The sequence below is a fragment of the Sebastes umbrosus genome, chromosome 16 (assembly GCF_015220745.1).
Source record: "Sebastes umbrosus isolate fSebUmb1 chromosome 16, fSebUmb1.pri, whole genome shotgun sequence".
Classification (NCBI taxonomy): domain Eukaryota; kingdom Metazoa; phylum Chordata; class Actinopteri; order Perciformes; family Sebastidae; genus Sebastes; species Sebastes umbrosus.
Genome location: NC_051284.1, coordinates 31,839,533 through 31,862,720, shown reverse-complemented (window position 1 = coordinate 31,862,720; position 23,188 = coordinate 31,839,533). Strand labels below are relative to the sequence as shown.

At 44.0% G+C, this 23,188-nt stretch overlaps 1 protein-coding gene across 1 annotated transcript in view; it reads left to right on the top strand.

Moving 5' to 3' along the window:
- The window catches only part of hectd1 (HECT domain containing 1), a 47,384-nt gene that overhangs the window by 16,838 nt on the left and 7,358 nt on the right, over positions 1-23,188 (top strand). The window contains 21 exon segments of the mRNA XM_037796291.1: positions 379-517; positions 695-865; positions 1,265-1,487; positions 2,844-3,107; positions 3,199-3,410; positions 4,183-4,329; positions 5,283-5,377; positions 5,685-5,790; positions 5,884-6,018; positions 6,098-6,237; positions 6,998-7,210; positions 8,312-8,422; positions 8,564-8,730; positions 9,152-9,328; positions 14,108-15,097; positions 16,953-17,174; positions 19,873-20,006; positions 20,158-20,314; positions 21,330-21,400; positions 21,602-21,753; positions 22,452-22,505. Of these exon segments, the coding sequence (XP_037652219.1) occupies positions 379-517; positions 695-865; positions 1,265-1,487; positions 2,844-3,107; positions 3,199-3,410; positions 4,183-4,329; positions 5,283-5,377; positions 5,685-5,790; positions 5,884-6,018; positions 6,098-6,237; positions 6,998-7,210; positions 8,312-8,422; positions 8,564-8,730; positions 9,152-9,328; positions 14,108-15,097; positions 16,953-17,174; positions 19,873-20,006; positions 20,158-20,314; positions 21,330-21,400; positions 21,602-21,753; positions 22,452-22,505 (4,080 nt within the window).

Here is a 23,188-nt window from a genome sequence, read left to right as displayed (position 1 = left end):
TTTAAGGTGTGTTTATGGTGTGTTTATGGTTTATTTAAGGTGTGTTTATGGTGTGTTTATGGTTTATGTAAGGTGTGTTTATGGTGTGTTTATGGTTTATTTAAGGTGTGTTTATGGTGTGTTTATGGTTTATTTAAGGTGTGTTTATGGTGTGTTTATGGTTTATTTAAGGTGTGTTTATGGTGTGTTTATGGTGTATTTATGGTGTGTTTATGGTTTATTTAAGGTGTATTTATGGTGTGTTTATGGTGTATTTATGGTGTATTTATGGTGTGTTTACGGTGTATTTATGGTGTGTTTACGGTGTATTTACGGTGTGTACGGTGTGTTTATGGTGTATGTATGGTGTGTTTATGGTGTGTTTATGGTGTGTTTCAGGAAAGCCAGTCTGGCTCTGATCAGGAAGATGATTCACTACAGCAGTGAAGTCCTGCTGAAGGAGGTGTGTGACAGTGAGACGGGACACAACCTCCCCACTGTGCTGGTGGAGATCACCGCGACTGTCCTCGACCAGGAGGTATGACATGAAAACCTTGAGGTTACTTTCTTATAACACCTTCTTATAACCGTCGAGCCGGTTCGAGCTTAAGGACGTCCCGCCGTCCCGGGGCTGAAAAAAAGATTCTTTGGCTGCTATTTCAAGGAGACAGAACGTTGAGGCTCATGACGTTTTAAATGTGTGTTTGTGTCTCAGGACGACGACGACGGCCACCTGCTGGCTCTGCAGATCATCAGAGACCTGGTGGACAAAGGAGGAGACGTTTTCCTCGACCAGCTGGCTCGACTGGGAGTCATCAACAAGGTGTCCACTCTGGCTGGACCGGCGTCCGACGACGAGAACGAGGACGAAGCCAAGCCTGAGAAGGTGTGTGTGTGTGTGCGTGTGCGTGTGTGATGATGTGTGTGCGTGTGTGATGGTGTGTGTGTGTGATGATGTGTGTGATGGTGTGTGTGATGGTGTGCTCCTGCTTTAAAGGATCATTCTGCTTTATTTTAGATCTATTTAAAATCTTCTCTTCGCTTTACTCACATGAGTCGGACCACCGGTATCATTTACGATAAACACTCCAGAGAGGAGGAGGAGGAGCTTGTCTCCCTAGATACCAATAACGGTAGATTTATACGTGTAAAAAGTTACAAACAGTCCCTTTTATTAAAAAACAAAAACGCCAGAAAGAAGAAATGTTAAACCACTAGAAAGGAAATGTGTGAACTTTGTGAGTTTTGGTGCCGAAGGAGGAATAAAGAGCTGATGTTCCTCCAGGAGGAGGAGGCGCAGGAGGACGCCAGGGAGATCCAGCAGGGGAAGCCGTACCACTGGAAGGACTGGTCCATCATCAGAGGGAGGGACTGTCTCTACATCTGGTCGGACGCCGCGGCGCTGGAGCTGTCCAACGGCTCCAACGGCTGGTTCCGGTTCATCCTGGACGGGAAGCTGGCCACCATGTACTCCAGCGGGAGTCCAGAGGGAGGATCGGACAGCTCCGGTACCGACAGATGACCCGTCACATGCTTTACTGTTATCACTGATCTCTGGTCTCTGATCTCTAATCACTGATCGCTGATCACTGATCTCTAATCACTGAACTCTGATCTCTGATCACTGAACTCTGATCTATGATCACTGATCACTGAACTCTGATCTCTGATCACTGAACTCTGATCTATGATCACTGATCTATGATCACTGATCACTGAACTCTGATCTCTGATCACTGAACTCTGATCTCTGATCTATGATCACTGATCTATGATCACTGATCACTGAACTCTGATCACTGAACTCTGATCTATGATCACTGATCTCTAATCACTGAACTCTGATCTCTGATCACTGAACTCTGATCTATGATCACTGATCACTGAACTCTGATCTCTGATCACTGAACTCTGATCTATGATCACTGATCTATGATCACTGATCACTGAACTCTGATCTCTGATCACTGAACTCTGATCTATGATCTCTGATCTATGATCACTGATCTATGATCACTGATCACTGAACTCTGATCACTGAACTCTGATCTATGATCACTGATCTCTGGGTTTCTATGTTGCTCCAACTCATCTCATCCTTCTCTCTTCCTCCTCTCTCTCTCTCCTCCTCCTCTCTCTTTCTCTCTCTCTTCTCTCTCTCCTCCTCCTCTCTCTCTCCTCCTCCTCTCTCCTCTCTCTCTCCTCCTCTCTCTCTCCTCCTCTCCCCTCTCTCTCTCCTCCTCCTCTCTCTCTCCTCCTCCTCCTCTCTCTCTCTCTCTCCTCCTCTCCCCTCTCTCTCTCCTCCTCTCCCCTCTCTCTCTCCTCCTCTCTCTCTCTCTCCTCCTCTCCCCTCTCTCTCTCCTCTCTCTCTCCTCCTCCTCTCTCTTTCTCCTCTCTCTCTCCTCCTCCTCCTCTCTCCTCTCTCCTCCTCCTATCTCTCTCCTCCTCTCCCCTCTCTCTCTCTCCTCCTATCTCTCTCCTCCTCCTCCTCCTCTCTCTCTCCTCCTCTCCCCTCTCTCTCTCATCCTCTCTCCTCCTCTCTTTCTCTCTCTCTCTCCTCCTCTCTCTCCTCTCTCCTCCTCCTCTCTCTCTCCTCCTCCTCCTCTCTCTCTCTCCTCCTCCTCTCTCTCTCTCCTCCTCTCTCCCCTCTCTCTCCTCCTCTCTCCTCCTCTCTTTCTCTCTCTCTCTCCTCTCTCCTCCTCCTCTCTCTCTCCTCCTCCTCCTCTTCTCTCTCTATCTCTCTCCTCCTCTCCCCTCTCTCTCTCCTCCTCTCTCCTCCTCTCTTTCTCTCTCTCTCTCCTCTCTCCTCCTCCTCTCTCTCTCCTCCTCCTCCTCTCTCTCTCTCCTCCTCTCCCCCCCCACAGAGTCTCGTAGTGAGTTCCTGGAGAAGCTCCAGCGTGCGAGGAGTCAGGTGAAACCAGTAACCTCCAGTCAGCCCATCCTGTCCAGCGTTGGTCCCACTAAGCTGACGGTGGGGAACTGGTCTCTGACGTGCCTGAAGGACGGCGAGATCGCCATCCACAACTCTGACGGCCAGCAGGCCACCATCCTGAAGGAGGACCTGCCGGGCTTCGTCTTCGAGTCCAACAGAGGAACCAAGCACTCGTTCACCGCCGAGACCTCGCTGGGTGAGACGGAGGAACCGGTTCAAACCAGTTTCAGACCAGTTTCACGGGAGCAGAGCCGGTATCTAGACCTCTGCTGTTGTTGTGTGTTCAGGCTCCGAGTTCGTGACGGGCTGGACGGGGAAGCGAGGCAGGAAGCTGAAGTCGAAGCTGGAGAAGACGAAGCAGAAGGTGAAGAGCATGGCGAGGGAACTGTACGACGACCACTTCAAAGCTGTAGAGAGCATGCCCAGAGGAGTGGTGGTCACCCTGAGGAACATCTCCACCCAGCTGGAGTCAGCCTGGGAGCTGCACACCAACAGACAGGTACACACACACACACACACACACACACACACACACACACACACACACACACACACACACACACAAACAGACAGGTACACACACACACACACACACACACACACACACACACACACACACACACACACCAACAGACAGGTACACACACACACACACACACACACACACACACACACCAACAGACAGGTACACACACACACACACACACACACACACACACACCAACAGACAGGTACACACACACAAACACTTGGAACCTGCTACTGGTTCTGGACCCTGTGGTACCTGGATGAGTGTAACATGCTGGTTCTGGACCTGGTGGTACCTGGATGAGTGTAACATGCTGGTTCTGGACCCTGTGGTACCTGGATGAGTGTAACATGCTGGTTCTGGACCCTGTGGTACCTGGATGAGTGTAACATGCTGGTTCTGGACCTGGTGGTACCTGGATGAGTGTAACATGCTGGTTCTGGACCCTGTGGTACCTGGATGAGTGTAACATGCTGGTTCTGGACCCTGTGGTACCTGGATGAGTGTAACATGCTGGTTCTGGACCCTGTGGTACCTGGATGAGTGTAACATGCTGGTTCTGGACCCTGTGGTACCTGGATGAGTGTAACATGCTGGTTCTGGACCCTGTGGTACCTGGATGAGTGTAACATGCTGGTTCTGGACCCTGTGGTACCTGGATGAGTGTAACATGCTGGTTCTGGACCCTGTGGTACCTGGATGAGTGTAACATGCTGGTTCTGTGTGTTCTGTGTGTTCTCAGTGTATTGAAGGGGAGAACACGTGGAGGGATCTGATGAAGACGGCTCTGGAGAACCTGATCGTAGTCTTGAAGGATGAAAACACGATTTCTCCGTATGAGATGTGTAGCAGCGGTCTGGTCCAGGCTCTGTTCACCGTCCTCAATAATGTAAGTGGACTTTTAAGTCAACTAAAATCATTGAGAGCTCATAAGCAGCCGTTAGCAGAAGGCTAAACTATTAGCATCATTTCTCTCCGTCTCTGAAACGTTCCTCTGATATCGTACCTCTAGAGCCTCCAATCACAGTTACTCATCTCTAATGTCTGTGAGATCTGGATTCAGACAACAACACAGAAGAGGACATTTAGATGAGGAGCTTTAGCCCACTGCTAGCGTTAGTTAGCCTCCAGCTAATGTTAGCCCACTGCTAGCGTTAGCCTCCAGCTAATGTTAGCCCACTGCTAGCGTTAGCCTCCAGCTAATGTTAGCCCACTGCTAGCGTTAGCCTCCAGCTAATGTTAGCCCACTGCTAGCGTTAGTTAGCCTCCAGCTAATGTTAGCCCACTGCTAGCGTTAGTTAGCCTCCAGCTAATGTTAGCCCACTGCTAGCGTTAGTTAGCCTCCAGCTAATGTTAGCCCACTGCTGGCGTTAGTTAGCCTCCAGCTAATGTTAGCCCACTGCTAGCGTTAGTTAGCCTCCAGCTAATGTTAGCCCACTGCTGGCGTTAGTTAGCCTCCAGCTAATGTTAGCCCACTGCTGGCGTTAGTTAGCCTCCAGCTAATGTTAGCCCACTGCTGGCGTTAGTTAGCCTCCAGCTAATGTTAGCCCACTGCTGGCGTTAGTTAGCCTCCAGCTAATGTTAGCCCACTGCTGGCGTTAGTTAGCCTCCAGCTAATGTTAGCCCACTGCTGGCGTTAGTTAGCCTCCAGCTAATGTTAGCCCACTGCTGGCGTTAGTTAGCCTCCAGCTAATGTTAGCCCACTGCTGGCGTTAGTTAGCCTCCAGCTAATGTTAGCCCACTGCTAGCGTTAGTTAGCCTCCAGCTAATGTTAGCCCACTGCTAGCGTTAGTTAGCCTCCAGCTATATATAAAGAGAGTTGTTGTCTTTGTGTCTTTGCAGAGTGTTGACCTGGACCTGAAACATGATTGTAAGCCTTTAATGGAGAGGATCAATGTGTTTAAGGCGGCTTTCAGCGAGAATGAAGACGATGAAAGGTAACGGCATCAAACACCAGCTGACATGTTGGCAGCCTAAACACCCAGACTTCTCTCTCAAGCTACTTTTTCATCTCTCTCTCTCTTTACACGACTATTTCTGTCACTTCTCCTGCATACAAACGAGTCCAACACTACTTGCGTGTGTTGGACCGCCGGTATCATTCACAGGTCTCTGTACAGATATGATGGACTATGCTATGCTGGGTAACCACAGACACATACAACATCAGGACGTCAGTGAAAACACTTCACGCCATTCGCTTCACCATCAGATTAAAGCTGAACTGTGTTTGTGTGTCTGCAGCCGACCAGCTGTTGCCTTAATCCGTAAACTGATAGCCGTCCTGGAGTCAATAGAGCGTCTACCTCTGCACCTGTACGACACTCCAGGATCCTCATACAACCTGCAGGTCAGTCCCGGTATGCTCTGGACCCCGGCGGGGGACACTCCGGCTTCTCTGAAGGACGGACTTAATGTAAAGAGTGTGTTCTGTGCCCGTCAGATCTTGACGAGGAGGTTGCGGTTCCGTCTGGAGCGAGCGCCCGGCGAGACGGCTCTGATCGACCGGACGGGTCGCATGTTGAAGATGGAGCCGCTCGCCACTGTGGAGTCTCTGGAGCAGTACCTGCTGAAGATGGTGAGGACGCTTTGAACACAACTAGCCTTTAAAACACTCTAACAGAGCTGAGTGTTAACCCCCCGTCTTCGTCCTCCAGGTGGCGAAGCAGTGGTACGATTTCGAGCGTTCGTCCTTCGTCTTCGTGAGGAAGCTGAGGGAAGGACAGACCTTCACCTTCAGACACCAACACGACTTTGATGAGAATGGAATCATCTACTGGGTCGGAACCAACGCCAAGTAAGAACGGCAGCGACAGTCAAACTATACCTCTTTGTTCAAGTGGTTCCAGATGTCACGTTATGCAGGGCAGAATTAATTAGAAAATTGAATGGAGTTTGGTTTGACGGTTTTTTACTCATACATTTTGGGATATTTTTCACATATTTTCTGGACATTTTTCACAAGTCTTTTCATATTTTACTAATCAATTTCGGATATTTTTCAGACATTTATTAAATTTTTCAAATTTATATATGATATATTCGAACATTTTTTCACATTTTTAAAAATAGTTTTTCATCTTTTTGTTAATATTTTTCGGATACTTTTCTGACTTTTTAAAAATATTTTCCATGGGCGCCTGGGTTAGCTCAGTTGGTAGAGCGGGCGTCCATGTATTAAGGCTTGGTCCTGACCGCGGCGGCCCGGGTTCGAATCCGGCCTGTGGCCCTTTCCGCATCCACTCTCTCTCTCCCCCCTTTCAAGACTCTCTCCACTGTCCTCAATAAAAATGGAAAATGCCCCCAAAAAAATAACTTTAAAAAAAAAAAATATTTTCCAGATATTTTGGAACATTTTTTTCACCATTTCTTTCACATTGTACTAATAGTTTTCTGATATTTTTCACATATTTCTTTTGGATATTTGTATCTGATATTTTTTGTGTATTTAACTTGGTAAACTAGAGGTGGTTTCAGACCAGACTTTTGGAACATCGTCACAGCTGGACTATCAGTTAAATATTCATCTAATAACGCCTCATTTTTATTCCATTCAGGACGGCCTATGAGTGGGTAAACCCCGCCGCCTACGGCTTGGTGGTGGTGACATCATCAGAGGGGCGGAACCTCCCCTACGGGCGGTTGGAGGACATCCTGAGTCGGGACAGCTCCGCCCTCAACTGCCATACCAATGACGACAAGAACGCCTGGTTCGCCGTCGACCTAGGCCTCTGGGTCATTCCCTCAGCGTACACCCTGAGACACGCCAGGTAATAAACCAAACACACCCCCTGAGACACACCAGGTAATGAACCAAACACACCCCCTGAGACACGCTAGGTAATGAACCAAACACACCCCCTGAGACACGCCAGGTAATGAACCAAACACACCCTGAGACACACCAGGTAATAAACCAAACACACCCACTGAGACACGCCAGGTAATGAACCAAACACACCCCCTGAGACACGCCAGGTAATGAACCAAACACACCCTGAGACACACCAGGTAATAAACCAAACACACCCACTGAGACACGCCAGGTAATGAACCAAACACACCCCCTGAGACACGCCAGGTAATGAACCAAACACACCCCCTGAGACACGCTAGGTAATGAACCAAACACACCCCCTGAGACACGCCAGGTAATGAACCAAACACACCCTGAGACACACCAGGTAATAAACCAAACACACCCACTGAGACACGCCAGGTAATGAACCAAACACACCCCCTGAGACACGCCAGGTAATGAACCAAACACACCCTGAGACACGCCAGGTAATAAACCAAACACACCCAGTGAGACACGCCAGGTAATAAACCAAACACACCCAGTGAGACACGCCAGGTAATAAACCAAACACACCCACTGAGACGCGCCAGGTAATAAACCAAACACCCCCGAGACACGCCAGGTAATAAACCAAACACACCCACTGAGACGCGCCAGGTAATAAACCAAATGCACCTACAGCTCAACCTAAAACATGATGGTAACAAGAATATATATTTTTTTCCCTCTCCTGCTCTCTCTCCTCCTCCTCCTCCTCCTCCTCCTCCTCCTCCCTCTCCTCTCTCCCCCTCCTCCTCTTCGTCCCTCTCCTCTCTCTCCTCCTCCTCTTCCTCCCTCTCCTCTCTCTCCTCCTCTTCCTCCCTCTCCTTTCTCTCCTCTTCCTCCCTCTCCTCTCTCTCCTCCTCCTCCTCTCTCCTCTCATCTCTCTCCTCCTCATCCTCTTCCTCCTCCTCCCTCTCATCTCTCTCCTCCTCCTCCTCCTCCTCCTCTCCTCTCCCTCTCCTCTCTCTCCTCCTCCTCTCTATCCCCCTCCTGCTCATCCTCCTCCTCTCTCCTCCTCCTGCTGCAGGGGTTATGGGCGCTCTGCGTTGAGGAACTGGGTGTTTCAGGTGTCGAAGGACGGTCAGAACTGGACGACTCTCTACACCCACGTAGACGACTGCAGCCTCAATGAGCCGGGGTAGGACGACCTTTAGACGACCTTCCTCCCTCTCGCTGCCAATAAACTGATCCATTAATTCATCAACTGTGGCGATCAATTGGCTGACGTGAAGCCGTCTGTCTGTCTCCGTCCGTCTGTGTCTGTCTCCGTCTGTCTCAGGTCGACGGCCACGTGGCCTCTGGACCCGTCCAAAGAGGAGAAGCAGGGCTGGAGACACATCCGGATCAAGCAGATGGGGAAGAACGCCAGCGGTCAGACTCACTACCTGTCTCTGTCCGGACTGGAGCTGTACGGCACCGTCACCGCCGTCTGCGAGGACCAGCTCGGTAAGGCTGCGCTCATTCTTCTGTACGAGACGTGGTGATGATGTCACGGCGTTATTCACAACACGGGCCCCCGTAGTGTTGCACTAAACTGTAGAGATAATAACCAGAAGGACGGAGTCAACAGCTGGTGTCTCTATCAGCAGAACTCCATTAAACAAACAGGAAATAACAGCACGTCTCTGATTAATGATCTCATGTAGCGCTAACGTTAGATGAAGAGTGTCTCTCTTCACACCTCTTCATCACCACACCGCCCTGTGGTGTCGTCCTGACTTTAGCAGCTTTTCTCTGATCGACTTCTCACAGAACTTCATCTGAGTTTATCCTCGTTGTATCGGACCGCTGTGGGATTCTCTCCTCTCTGTCGTCGACAGTTGAATGTTTGATATGAACGTCGTCTCTCTCCGTCCTCCTCCCTCAGGTAAAGCTGTGAAGGAGGCGGAGGCGAACCTTCGTCGCCAGCGGCGCCTGTTTCGTTCCCAGGTGATGAAGTACATTGTCCCGGGGGCGCGGGTCGTCCGCGGCATCGACTGGAAGTGGCGCGACCAGGACGGCAACCCGGCCGGAGAGGGCGCCGTCACCGGAGAGGCTCACAACGGTAAGACACCTGAAACACGTCGTCACTGATCCTGCAGCTTCAGAGGACGACGGACTCACACACCGACCAGATCAGCTGTTTGATTTAAAGTGATTTCATAACTTTGATTGTCTAAACAGGAGTCCAGCTTCCTGTTTCTGTTCTCACAGGCTCCGCTGGGGGAAGATATTTGTGCCGGCAGGTTCTGAATTTGAAATCTTGTTTGTTTTTTCATAAAATTCAAAAGTTCACATTTTGGTGCAAGTTGTTTAAATTTAGGTAAAACATTCAGAGCAGTTAAATATAAAGACACGACCGTCTTCAACTTCAAGACCAAATTCATTTAGTAAGTTCAACTTTACGACCTGCTGGTTCAAATATCAACGTATTATTACTCCATTCTGATTGGTCGATCACGGCATCTACGGTCTGTTATTTCTATAAAGTGGACCGTTGCTATGTAGAACAGACCGTTGCTATGTAGAACAGACCGTTGCTATGTAGAACAGACCCGGGTCTTGGGATGTATTTATTTACTAATCATTTTTTACATTTTGTTTTACATTTTTTTACACATTTTTGGCAATTTCTTTCACATTTTATTAATCAATTTTGGTTATTTTTCAAATATTTATTACATTTTTCTAATTTTTCAGATATATTCGAACATTTTTTTCACATTTTACTAAACGTTTTTGGATATTTTTCGGGTATTTTTCACACATTTTTTAAAACCATTTTACTAATCTATTTCGGATATTTTTCACACATTTATTACATTTTTCAAATTTTTCTGACAGTTTTCAGATATATTCAGACATTTTTTCACGCTTTCCACAATTGTTTTTCACATTTTACTAATATTTTTTGGACATTTTAAAAACATTTTCCAGATATTTCCCAACACTTTTCACATTTTACTTATCAATTTCGGATATTTTTCACATATTTTTATGGATATCTTTCTTTGATATTTTTCACATATTTTCTGGGATATCTTTCTCTGATGTTTTTTCGGGTATTTTTCACATATTGTCTGGACATTTTTCACTTTTTTCATATTTTACTAATCAATTTTGAATATTTTTTGGATATTTTTTTACATATTCTTCACGTCGGGGTGCAGCATCGCCCTGTCGGGTTTATTTCACAGTGACTGTCTCGCTGTACGTTATCTCTTCCATACGTGTCATCAGCAGGTTCCTGTAAGAAAGAACAACATTTCTATTAACCCTTTTCTCCCTGAACTTTCCCACGTGTGACCTTTAACGTGACCTCTGGGGTGTAGACTGGTGGAAACATCACATCTGTCTGAGCTGTATCTGAACAACTCAGCGACCATATTCACAATCAGCTGCCAGGATGGCGGCGTGACGTGTGCTAGCTCCGCTTACAGTTAGCTTATTAATAGATCATTAATAACGACAATAACTTCCCATATAATATTGTCTTTTTTCAGAATTAGTGCAAAAAAAGTGAATATTTTGTTCATTTAAGCGTCGTCAGTGTGTCTACAGGGGTCAGCAACCTGCGGCTCCGGAGCCACATGCAGCTCTTCAGCTCCTCCAGCGGCTCCCTGGGGACTTTTAAAACAAATAGTAGAAATGAATAACTGTTTTTATGTTTACATTTTTTATTTTTATTGATCATTGTTGGAGGTCTATGGTACGACGGTATGACGGTACGACGGTACGACGGAGTATTAGGGCCACATTGAGGAAAAAAAAGAAATCTGAGATTTAGAGAATAAAGTCAGAAGTTTAAGAGAAATAAAGTCGTAGTATTATGAGAATAAAGTCATAATATAAAGTAGTAATTTTACGTGTTTTCTTTTTTTTCTCGTAAAGTTACAACTTTATTCTCGTAAAGTTATGACTTTATTCTCGTAATATTACGACTCTTTTTCTCATAAAGTTCTGACTTTATTGTGTAAATCTCAGATGTTTTTTCCCTCAATGTGGTCATAATACTCCGTAGAACATTGTCTCTTTGGCCCTCACTGCATTAGACTTATATACTATATACTTAGACTATAAACTGTGTTACCTTCATCACAACGATCAGATGTTTTGTGGCTCCAAACTGGACCTCGATGTAAGCAGAGACAGTTTTTAACACATCAGCACAACCTCTAATCTAAACAGCAACAACAAAGATCCTCGTGGAATTAATTAGTTCTTAAAACGGCTCAAATAAACCGTTTTTGCAGTTTAATGTCTCGACTATCCAACAAGTACGTCTGAATTTTTCTTCTCTGCCCGAGTTTGGCCACTTCTACGTGGTGTCGAGTGATGTCATCGGTCACGTCTCGTAGTCGACTCATTTCTGACTCTATAAGCGACTAATCGGACGCAGTGATGCGGCGTTTGCACACGCTCTTCAATCAGCAGGTCACCTCGACGGTCTGCGTTAAATCAGATCTAAATACAAGTTGTGAGTTGTGCTCATGTAGGAAATAACAACCACCTTCCTCCCTCCTCTCCTCCTCCTCCTCCTCCTCCTCTTCCTCTCGGCCTCTCGCTCCTCTCTCTGGTGTTTCTGTGTTTTTACTCCGATCTGAGGTTGTGTCTGTGAGCCGAGAGACGCCACCAGCAGCTCTTTGATTATCATTTTAAAAATCACACACCAGGATTAGTGTTGTTTCTCAGTTTAATTTCTTTCTTTGTGGCTTTGACGCTTTTTGCATTTGCCAGAAATATTTTCTACTTTTGCTTTGATTGTCATTTTCTGTGACTGTATTCATAATTTTCTCTCCCATCGCTCCACCTGGACCCAAAACCTCCTCGAGTGGCGTTTTAAAACATGTTGACGGATTGTTCTTTAAACACCCAACCCCCAATACAACGTTAATATATGTACATTATATACATTATTAAGTTAGACAATATAGGCCCATTCAATCACTCTGAATAAAAGCCAACAGCTGCTCTGAAGATGTACAGATACATATTTAACCTGAAATAAACAAATACAATTAAATATGATATCTTAAATGTACTTTCATTTTTCAATGCTTTTTGATTTGATAACTAAAAATAAATAAATATGTGAAAAATATCCAAAACTTAATAGTAAAATATGTGAAAAAAATATCTGAAAAATAAATATATCTTTAAATGTCTGAAAAATATTTTAAAAATGTCCAAAAATATCCAAAAATCTTTAGTTAAATTTGACAAAATGAGTGAAAAATGTTCGAAAAATATTTTTAAAATGTCCAAACAAATATCCGAAAATTATTAGTAAAATGTAAAAAAAATTGTGGAAATGTCCAAAAAATGTGAAAGAAATTCTGAAAATTATTTGAAAATTATTAATAAAATGTGAAGAAAAATTCAGAAAGAAATATTCCAAAAATATTAGTAAAATGTGAAAAATATTGTGAAAAATGTCCGAAAAAATATGAGAAAAAAAATCCTAAATTATATTTCCGAAAATTATTAGTAATGTACGTGAAAAATGTCCAAAAAAGATCTGAAAAATAATTAAAACTGTCCGAAAAATATCTAAATATTTTTAGTAAAATGTGAAAACATCACTGAAAAATGTCCGAAAAAAAGTTCTGAAAAATATTTTAAGAATGTCCGAAAAAATATTTTAAAATTAGTTAACTTTGAAAGAAATTTGCAAAAAATGTCCAAAATATATATGAAAACTATCTGAAAAATATGTGAAAAAATGTCCGAAAAAAATGTAATAAATGTCTGAAAAATATCTGAAATTGATGAGTAAAATGTGAACAAAGTTGGCAGCAAATATCAATATTTGCTGCCAACTTTTTGGAACCAGATATTTCTCATTTGTACAGCGTTTAGGTTTATTAAAGGAATATTGTAATAATATCACATGAAGTGGTGATCTGGTCCAGAGTGGAGCCGTGAGGAGCTGCTCTGACTGTAAGCTGCTTCTCTGCTGTCTCTCTACCACTCTCTCTCTAGCTCTCTCTCTACCTCTCTCTACCACTCTCTACCACTCTCTCTCTCTACCTCTCTACCACTCTCTCTCTCTATCTCTCTACCTCTCTACCACTCTCTCTCTCTCTCTCTCTCTCTCTCTCCACCACTCTCTCTCTCTACCACTCTCTCTCTCTCTCCCTCTCTGTCTGTCTGTCTGTCTGTGTCTCTCTATCCATCCGTCTCTCTCTGTGTCCCTCTGCTCTCTGTCTGTCTCTCTCTCTCTCTCTCTCTCTCTGCTCTTTGTCTCTCTCTCTCTGTCCCTCTGCTCTCTCTCTGTCCCTCTCTCTCTCTGTCCCTCTGCTCTCTCTCTGTCCCTCTCTCTCTCTCTCTCTCTGTCCCTCTCTCTCTCTCTCTGTCCCTCTCTCTCTCTCTGTCCCTCTGCTCTCTCTCTGTCCCTCTCTCTCTCTCTGTCCCTCTGCTCTCTCTCTGTCCCTCTCTCTCTCTCTCTCTCTGTCCCTCTCTCTCTCTCTGTACCTCTCTCTCTCTCTGTCCCTCTGCTCTCTCTCTGTCCCTCTCTCTCTCTCTGTCCCTCTGCTCTCTCTCTGTCCCTCTGCTCTCTCTCTGTCCCTCTCTCTCTCTCTGTCCCTCTGCTCTCTCTCTGTCCCTCTCTCTCTCTGTCCCTCTGCTCTCTCTCTGTCCCTCTGCTCTCTCTCTGTCCCTCTCTCTCTCTGTCCCTCTGCTCTCTCTCTGTCCCTCTCTCTCTCTCTGTCCCTCTGCTCTCTCTCTGTCCCTCTCTCTCTCTCTGTCCCTCTGCTCTCTGTCTGTCTCTCTGTCTGTCTCTCTCTCTCTGCCGGGTCTCTGACATCCATCCGTCCGTCTCCCTCCTATCTCTCTGTCCATCCAGGCTGGATTGATGTGACGTGGGATGCTGGCGGCTCTAACTCTTACCGTATGGGCGCTGAAGGGAAGTTTGACCTCAAGCTTGCTCCAGGGTACGACCCTGAGTCGGCTGCCACAGCGCCGTCACCCAAACCTGTCTCATCCACTGTTTCAGGCCCCGCCTCCTCCACGGTGGGACCCTCCGCGACGCCGGCGGCCAGCGGCGGCACCACCACCACCACCTCGTCCTCGTCCTCCTCCACCTCGTCCTCCTCGCAGCAGCAGTCCTGGAGCAGCCTGGTGAAAAATAACTGTCCCGACAAGGGCGGGGCCACGTCGCTGGGCGGGGCCAGCTCCTCCAGCAGGAAGGGCAGCAGCAGCTCCGTCTGCAGCGTCGCCTCTTCCTCCGACATCAGCCTGAGCTCGTCCGCCGGGCTGCCGGGCGCCGGCGGCCTGCGCCTGGAGAGGAGGGCCGAAGGGCTGCTGCTGGACCAGGGCTCCGCGGTGGGAGGAGTCACGGGGGTCGGGGTCGGCTCCGACGGACACCAGCACGAGCCCATCGTCGTGCTGTCCTCCGCGGCGGAGGGCGGGTCCGGCTCGGCGTCCAGCACGGGCACGCTCACCGCCGACACGCCCGCCTCCGGCGACGAAGCCAGAAACAAGGACTCGTCCGCCGACCCGGCGACGGCGATCTCCATGGGGCTGGTGAGCGTGAGCTCCCCCGACGTCAGCTCGGTGTCGGAGTCGTCCAGCAAGGACGCGCCCTCCCAGAGGCCTCTGTGCTCGGCGGCTAACGCCCGGCTCTCCGTCAGCTCCCTGCTGGCTGCCGGCGCCCCCATGAGCTCCAGCGCCAGCGTGCCCAACCTGTCATCACGGGAGGCCAGCCTCATGGAGTCCTTCGTCCGCCGCGCGCCCAACATGTCACGAACCAACGCCACCAACAACATGAACCTGAGCCGCAGCAGCAGCGACAACAACACCAACACGCTGGGCAGGAACGTCATGAGTACTGCCAGTGAGTACTACACTAATACTACTCTGTAACTGTCAGGGAGTACTGCAGTATTACTACACTAATACTACTCTGTAACTGTCAGGGAGTACTGCAGTATTACTACACTAATACTACTCTGTAACTGTCAGGGAGTACTGCAGTATTACTACACTAATACTACTCTGTAACTGTCAGGGAGTACTGCAGTATTACTACACTAATACTACTCTGTAACTGTCAGGGAGTAATACTACACTTAATTAAGTCTCTTTTTGAAAGACTAGTTGGAAAAACAATCACAACCCTAGTCCTAATAATAATAATAATAATAATAATTGTAATAATACTTCTACTATTACTACTAATAATAATTGTAATATTAATAATAATTGTAGTAATAATACAAATAATTGTTATAATAATAATAGTAATAATAATAACAATTGTAATAATAATTGTACTACTACTACTAATAATAATAATAATAATTATAATAATTATAATTGTAGTAATAATAAAAATAATTGTAATAATAAAAGTAATAATAATAACTGTAATAATTGTAATACTACTACTACTAATAATTGTAATTGTAATAATAATCCGCTCTGTAGTGACTGTAATCTGACCCTCACTAGGGGTCACGTGTCTAAGACACCGTGTTAATAAGATATACAGCTGATCTTTATCAGCATTTCATTCATATCTGTGAAGACTAAATTAAATATTTATTTTGAAAGCGTCAGGGAGGAGAAAACGCAACAACATCTGTCAAAAAGAGAAGACTATTAATTATGAATGACTGTTAAAAATACATAATATATATTAAAAGTTCATAAAAATATCAGGAAATAATCTTAACTTCAGTATTTGGGTTAATTGTAGAGTTAATCTGTACTGTTATTATACACTGAATATTATATTAAATATTCATAAAACCTGTCAGTTTGCTCCGTGATAGAGAAGAGGTCCTTTAAGGATAAAGGTAACGGAGACATCTCAGAGCGTCTCAGCCTCAAGACACCTGAGACTGACCTGAGACATCTCAGAGCGTCTCAGCCTCAAGACACCTGAGACCGACCTGAGACATCTCAGAGTGTCTCAGCCTCAAGACACCTGAGACCGACCTGAGACATCTCAGAGTGTCTCAGCCTCCAGACACCTGAGACCGACCTGAGACATCTCAGAGTGTCTCAGCCTCCAGACACCTGAGACCGACCTGAGACATCTCAGAGTGTCTCAGCCTCCAGACACCTGAGACTGACCTGAGACATCTCAGAGCATCTCAGTCTCCAGACACCTGAGACTGACCTGAGACCAGCTGCTCTGAGCATCCTCAGCCAATCAGCAGCTGGATGTTAACGAGCTTCACCTGCTGCTGCTTCTGTCTCTCTGGTTCCTGACCAACTAACCTCTTTCCCTCCCTCCTTTTCTCTCCCCTCCCTCCTTCCCTCCTTTCCTCTCCCTCCCTCCCTCCTTTTCTCTCCCTCCCTCCCTCCTTTTCTCTCTTCTCTCTCCCTCCCTCCCTCCCTCCCTCCCTCCCTCCTTTCTTCTCCCCCCTCCTTTCCTTTCCCCTCCCTCCACCTCCCTCCTTTCCTCTCCCTCCCTACTTTCCTCTCCCTCCGTTTCCTCTCCTCTCCCTCCCTCCCTCCCTCCCTCTCTCTCTACCTCCTTCCCTCCCTCCCTCTTTTCCTCCCTCTCTCCCTCCCTCCCTCCCTCCATTCCTCTCCCTCCCTCCCTCCATTCCTCTCCTTCCCTCCCTCCCTCTTTTCCTCCCTCTCTCCCTCCCTCCCTCCCTCCTTTCCTCTCCCTCCCTCCCTCCATTCCTCTCCCTCCCTCTCTCCCTCCCTCCCTCCCTCTGGTTGTTTGTTTGCAGCTTCTCCTCTCATGGGCGCTCAGAGCTTTCCTAACCTCACCAGCACCGGCACCACCTCCACCGTTACCATGTCAACCTCCATAGTAACCAGCAGCAATAACGTAGCCACGGCCACCACGGGGCTGTCGGTGGGCCAGTTGCTAAGCAACACCCTGACGACCAGCCTGACGTCCACGTCCAGCGAGAGCGACACGGGCCAGGAGGCCGAGTTCTCGCTCTACGGTTGGTGACCTCGCGCACACACACACACACACACACACACACACACACACACACACACACACACACACACACACACACACACACACACACACAGAGCCTGCTTCCACTAAACTGCTGTCTAACTGTTTTTACATCAGAGCAGATCAGCAGCTAAAATATCACTTTAATTATTTATTAATACTTGATTAATAAACTGGTTTTCTGCAGGTGAACATACAAGTTAAATAGAGCAGAATAATAATAATAATAATAAGTATAATAAGAAAAAGATATTTTCATTATCGATGATTTCATCTTTTAGACTATAAAACATCCAGAATATTAATAAATCCTCTTTATGAGCAGAGCTGGTCTCAGTTTAGATATTTGGATCGATACCACAGTTTGTGGTTCTATCGCCTAAATGATTCTGATATTTTAATATATCATATTTAATATATTTTAGGGCTGTCGATCGATTATTATACCCGGGGTCTGAATTTAACTTTTTTCACTTACTTTTTTTTTTTTGTATCTGCCACTCAGAAATCTGTGTTCAATGAAGGAATAACATTTTAGATGTGAAGTCATTCAGTGTTCGATATATTTAACATCATAAACATTATATACACGGTGAATTACAGTGTTAATATTACACCGTGGAGGGGGGGTAGTGCACACAGTACTGTACTTTGTTATTGTCATCTATAGTGGTTATTTGCATAAAAACACACAATTCAAATGATTAGGATTTTTTAAATATTTGCTTTAATAAAAAATAACCTTGGTAAGTTGTTATGAAATTAAACAGGTCATAATCTCTCTAATATCTATTTATATTGATGAAAACATCTCCTTCAAAAACAACTGGATTTATTCAAGTTTCTCATTAAAAACGTAATTTTGCAAGGTTACATTTGAACGCATCATGATAACGTTGTAGTTTACCTTCACCCAATGGTAATTTTTCCTGAGTTGACTTTGAACGCCTCATAATAATAACTCAATGGCACCTCCGTTAACGTCGGTATCTCCGGTATTTAACCAACCAGGACTGAGCTGCTAACGGCTGCTAAGTGCTAACGTTACTAACTCTCCTCCTGCTGATTCATCACAGGTTTGTTGTTCACAGTGTCTCTTTATCAGGTAGAAATAGGGTGCGTCGCCTCAGGTTTAGTAGCGCCACTGAAACATGATACGGCGTGCGTACATGTCATTGTGCAGCGTAACTGTGGGAAAGCATCAGTAAGAGGAGTCGATAGTCACGGAGGCGTGAGATGCCAAGAAAGTGGACAACTACGGTTCTCTGTTTCCATCTCTAGCGTTTATCCTGCCTGCCAAAGTGGCGGCTGTCCTGATGATTTCACCGCCACTGCCAACAGTTTACCACCATTTGGCGGCTGGCGGCTGGCGGGTGCTACTTTCAGACCCTGATTAGAAGTGATTATCAGGACTAGAGGTCGAGGTCCAGGGTGAAAGAAGGTGGACATAGTTGGGGTCGGAGGTCACAGAGAGGAACTCTGGTTCGGGGTCAGAGGTCACTGAGTCACAGACTCACCTGCTGCTGCTGGAATAAATAAATAAATGAATAAATAAATGACATGATGAAATATTTCTAAAATTAAAAGTAATGGCTGACACTCAATATTTCCTCTTTATACTATTTGATGGTGTTTTATTTTAACTTCAGTGTCACTACGCATTGAAGTTGTGCTTGTTTTAGTATGTTTGTATGCACTTCCATTTATTTGATCTGTTGTAAAGAGTTTGTTCTTTTATATGTGTGGTTGTTTCACCGGCTTTATAAGAGTTTATTTCTCTTCTCCATCTGACTTCATCAGTAGCGCTGTCAATCAATTAAGATAGTTAATCACACATGTTTTATCTGTTCATAATGAACCTTAAAGGGAGATTAGTCCAGTATTTACTACTCTTATCAACATGGGAGTGGGCAAATATGCTGCTTTATGCAAATGTATGTTTATATTTATTATTGTAAATCAATGAACAACACAAATCAATGACAGATATTGATCCAGAAACCCTCACAGGTACTGCATTTAGCATAAAACAATATGCTCCAATCATAACATGGCAAACTGCAGCCCAACAGGCAACAACAGCTGTCAGTGTGTCAGTGTGCTGACTTGACTATGACTTGCCCCAAACTGCATGTGATGATCATAAAGTGGGCATGTCTGTAAAGGGGAGACTCGTGGGTACCCATAGAACCCATTTACATTCACACATCTGGAGGTCAGAGGTCAAGGGAGAGTTATTTAACCTCCTTCATGACCAGCTAGTCTGACCTGGTTGGTACCGATGGATTCATCAGGTTCTAGAGTTTACTGTGACACCAGGATCGGACTTTTCTTCTGCCTTTCTTTCTGACATTTTTAGACATTTTTCAAACTTTTTTTGTCATTTATTTAAACTTTTTTCAGACTTTTTTAAGGACATTTTTAGACTTTTTTCAGATTTGTTATTGGACATTTTTCAGACATTTCTTTGGACAAAAAGCCTCACACATTCACATATCTGGAGGTCAGAGGTCAAGGGACCCCTTGAGTATGACGTGTTATTTATAAGCGTTTGAATACAGACGTGTTGAAGGCGTGTTGGTGGTCAACCTTTCATAAATCTATCAGTGTGGACTTTAAGATGTTCCTTTGCTCCCTGGACCAACATTATGTCTCCGTCTCTTTTTAACCTCCTGCAGACTTCCTGGACAGCTGTCGTGCCAACACGCTATTGGCCGAGCTGGACGACGAGGAGGACCTCCCGGAGCCCGACGACGACGATGACGAGAACGAAGACGACAATCAGGAGGACCAGGAGTACGAGGAGGTTCTGGTAATAGACCTCTTATTCTTTTTATTTATTCATGTGTCACAGAATGGTACCTGTAGATCATCACTCACCTGGCGCCATGAGTCGCCAGTAACAGGAAGTGATGTCAGAGGGTGTGATGAGTGTGTGTGTGTGTGTGGCGGCTGTCTCGCAGGAGGAGGAGGAGTACGAGACCAAAGGAGGTCGCAGGAGGACGTGGGACGACGACTTCGTCCTGAAGAGACAGTTCTCTGCTCTGGTCCCCGCCTTCGACCCCCGACCAGGAAGAACCAACGTCCAGCAGACCACCGACCTGGAGATCCCCATGCCAGGTACCACGCGCACACGCACGCACGCACGCACGCACGCACGCACGCACGCACGCACACACACCAACACCACAGAACCCTAAAATACCTCTCGGTAACGTTTAAGTGGAACACAAACCAAAAACAATTCATATATTTTCGGACTTTTTTCAAAATTCAGTTTTTTTTCAAATACTTTACGAATAATTTTTAGACTTTTTTTTTCTTATATTTTTCTTTTTTTTCATATTTAACTAATATGTTTTAGATATTTGTTGGATATTTTTCACTATTTTATTTCACATTTTAAAAAAATATTTCAAACTTTTTTAACATATTTTACTCATTATTTTTAGACATTTTTCAGACTTTTTTCACAAATGTTTTTGACATAATTTTCTAATAATTGAGAAATTTTTCCCATATTTTTCAAACATTTTTCAGTAACCTTTTTACATATTTTACTTATGATTTCAATATTTTTCACACAGTTTACTATTCAATTTCAGATATTTTTCAGACATTTTTCAGTTATATTTTTTCGACGTTTTTTACTCAATTTTCCCAAATTTTACTAATATGTTTCGATTATTTTCAGACAGTTTTCACACATTTTTTCATGTTTTACTAATAATTTTCAGATATTTTTCTGATTTTTTTTGCATTCTTTGTATTTATATTCTTAATATATTACGAATATTTTCAGACATTTTGCTCTTAAATTTTTCACATATTTTACAACAATTTTCCCACATTCTTTGAATATTTTTCACTATTTTTTCCCACGTATTTTACTACTTGGATCTGGTTTAAGATTGTACGGAAACTGATGCACAGAGTTGGTTTTATACCTGATCATTTTAATTATTTAGAGCTTTGTATCGTAGTAATATTCTGTTCTGATGCTGTATTCAGTCTCATGCTTCCATGCTCACTTAGTTCACTATTTATTATTTAGTACATATTTATTTATTATTCAGCAAATGTGCAATATCCAGAGGTGCAACTCTCTTACTGTTTTCTATCTTTCTTCTGTCAGGAACTCCTCGTTCGGAGGTCCAGGAGGAGGTGGAGTGTGCTCCGTCTCCTCACCTCTCTCTCACGCTGAAGGTAAGACGACCACCAACATCACATAATAAATCATTTATCAGAAAGATTCAGGAAACGTAGTCGCTTCATAAAAGACGTTTTAAAGTTGTTCAGTAAAATGACGACGTGGAGCTCAGTCTGTGAGGTTTAAAGTTTAAAAACCACATGTCAGAGTTCTTTGAGCGTATAAATGTTAAGAGCTGCTCGTGTTTGTGCATTCAGGTGGCGGGTCTGGGTACGACCCGGGAGGTGGAGCTTCCTTTGTCCAACTACAAGTCCACCATCTTCTACTACGTCCAGCGGCTGCTGCAGCTGTCCTGCAACGGAGCCGTGAAGACGGACAAGCTGCGACGCATCTGGGAGCCCACGTACACGTAAGAGCCGGAGGGGCGGAGGTTCACATCTGATGTTAACTGTCTGATCGTTTCACTGACGTCTGAGTGTATTTTTATTTTTTCAGCATTTTTTTGTATATGCACATGACTTTTCCACTAAATTTTTCACATATTTTCAGTAATATGTTTCAGATATTTTTTGGCATTTTTCATACATTTTTCCGCATATCTTACTAACATTTTTCAGACATTTTTTCACACAGTTTACTAATACTTTTCACACATTTTTCAGACATTTTTTCCACGTATTTTACTAAATTTTTCACTAATCGTTACACATATTTTAATATGAATTTTCAGACATTTTTCGGACATTTTTCAGTAGTATTTTTGTCCTTCTTCATTATTTTTTTCACGATTTCACATTTGTTCACTTACATTTTTCTAATATTTTTCGGACTTTTTTTTCACACAGTTTACTAATATTATTCAGATATTTTTCACAATTTTTCACAATTTTTTCCACGTATTTTACTACATTTTTCACAATTTTTTCACTAATTGTTTCAAATATTTTACTAATGTTTTGAATATTTTTCGAACATTTTTTCACACAGTTTACTAATACTTTTCAGATGTTTTTCGGAAATTTTTTTCCAGCATTTTTTGGTATATATATATATATGACTATTATGTTTTTACTAATATGTGTTTCTTGTGTTGGATTCGTTCTGCAGGATAATGTACAGAGAGCTGAAGGACTCTGACAAAGAGAAGGAGAGCGGAAAGATGGTGAGTCACCTCTCCGTTTTCTCTTTGAGTTAAAGAAACCAAACTTGTGTTCTGATTATATGCAACTTTAATATTTCCCTGAATAATAAATAAATAAAATGAAGCAGAATATTAACACATCTCACAATAGACTAATGTAAATAGAGACATTATAGACCGCTTTCAGTAATATTTAAGTGGAACACAAACCAAACTCATTTTTCACGTATTGTTTTTCACATACTTTATTCATAATTTCTGGATATTTTTTTCTTAAATATTTTTACAATTCTTTTCCACATATTTAACTACTATCTTTCACATGTTTGTTGGAATTTTTTTTCACATTTTACTAATTACATTGCACTTATATTTCACATATTTCACTGATCATTTTTGGACATTTTTCACTGATATTGTCACATATTTTACTAATATGTTTTGAATATTTTTGGTCATTTTTCACAAAGCTTTTCACACAGTCTACTATTTTTCAGATATATTTTTCAAATTTTCTAACATTTTTCATCATTTCACATGTTTCAGATATTTTCATAATTTTTCATAATTTTCTTTTCATATTTTTTGGACATTTTTTCAGCATTTTTTGGACCTATATTACCAATATGTTTTGGATATCTTTGGACATTTTTCACTTATTCATTTCTCAAATATTTTTGTAAATTTTTCTCACTATTCTTTC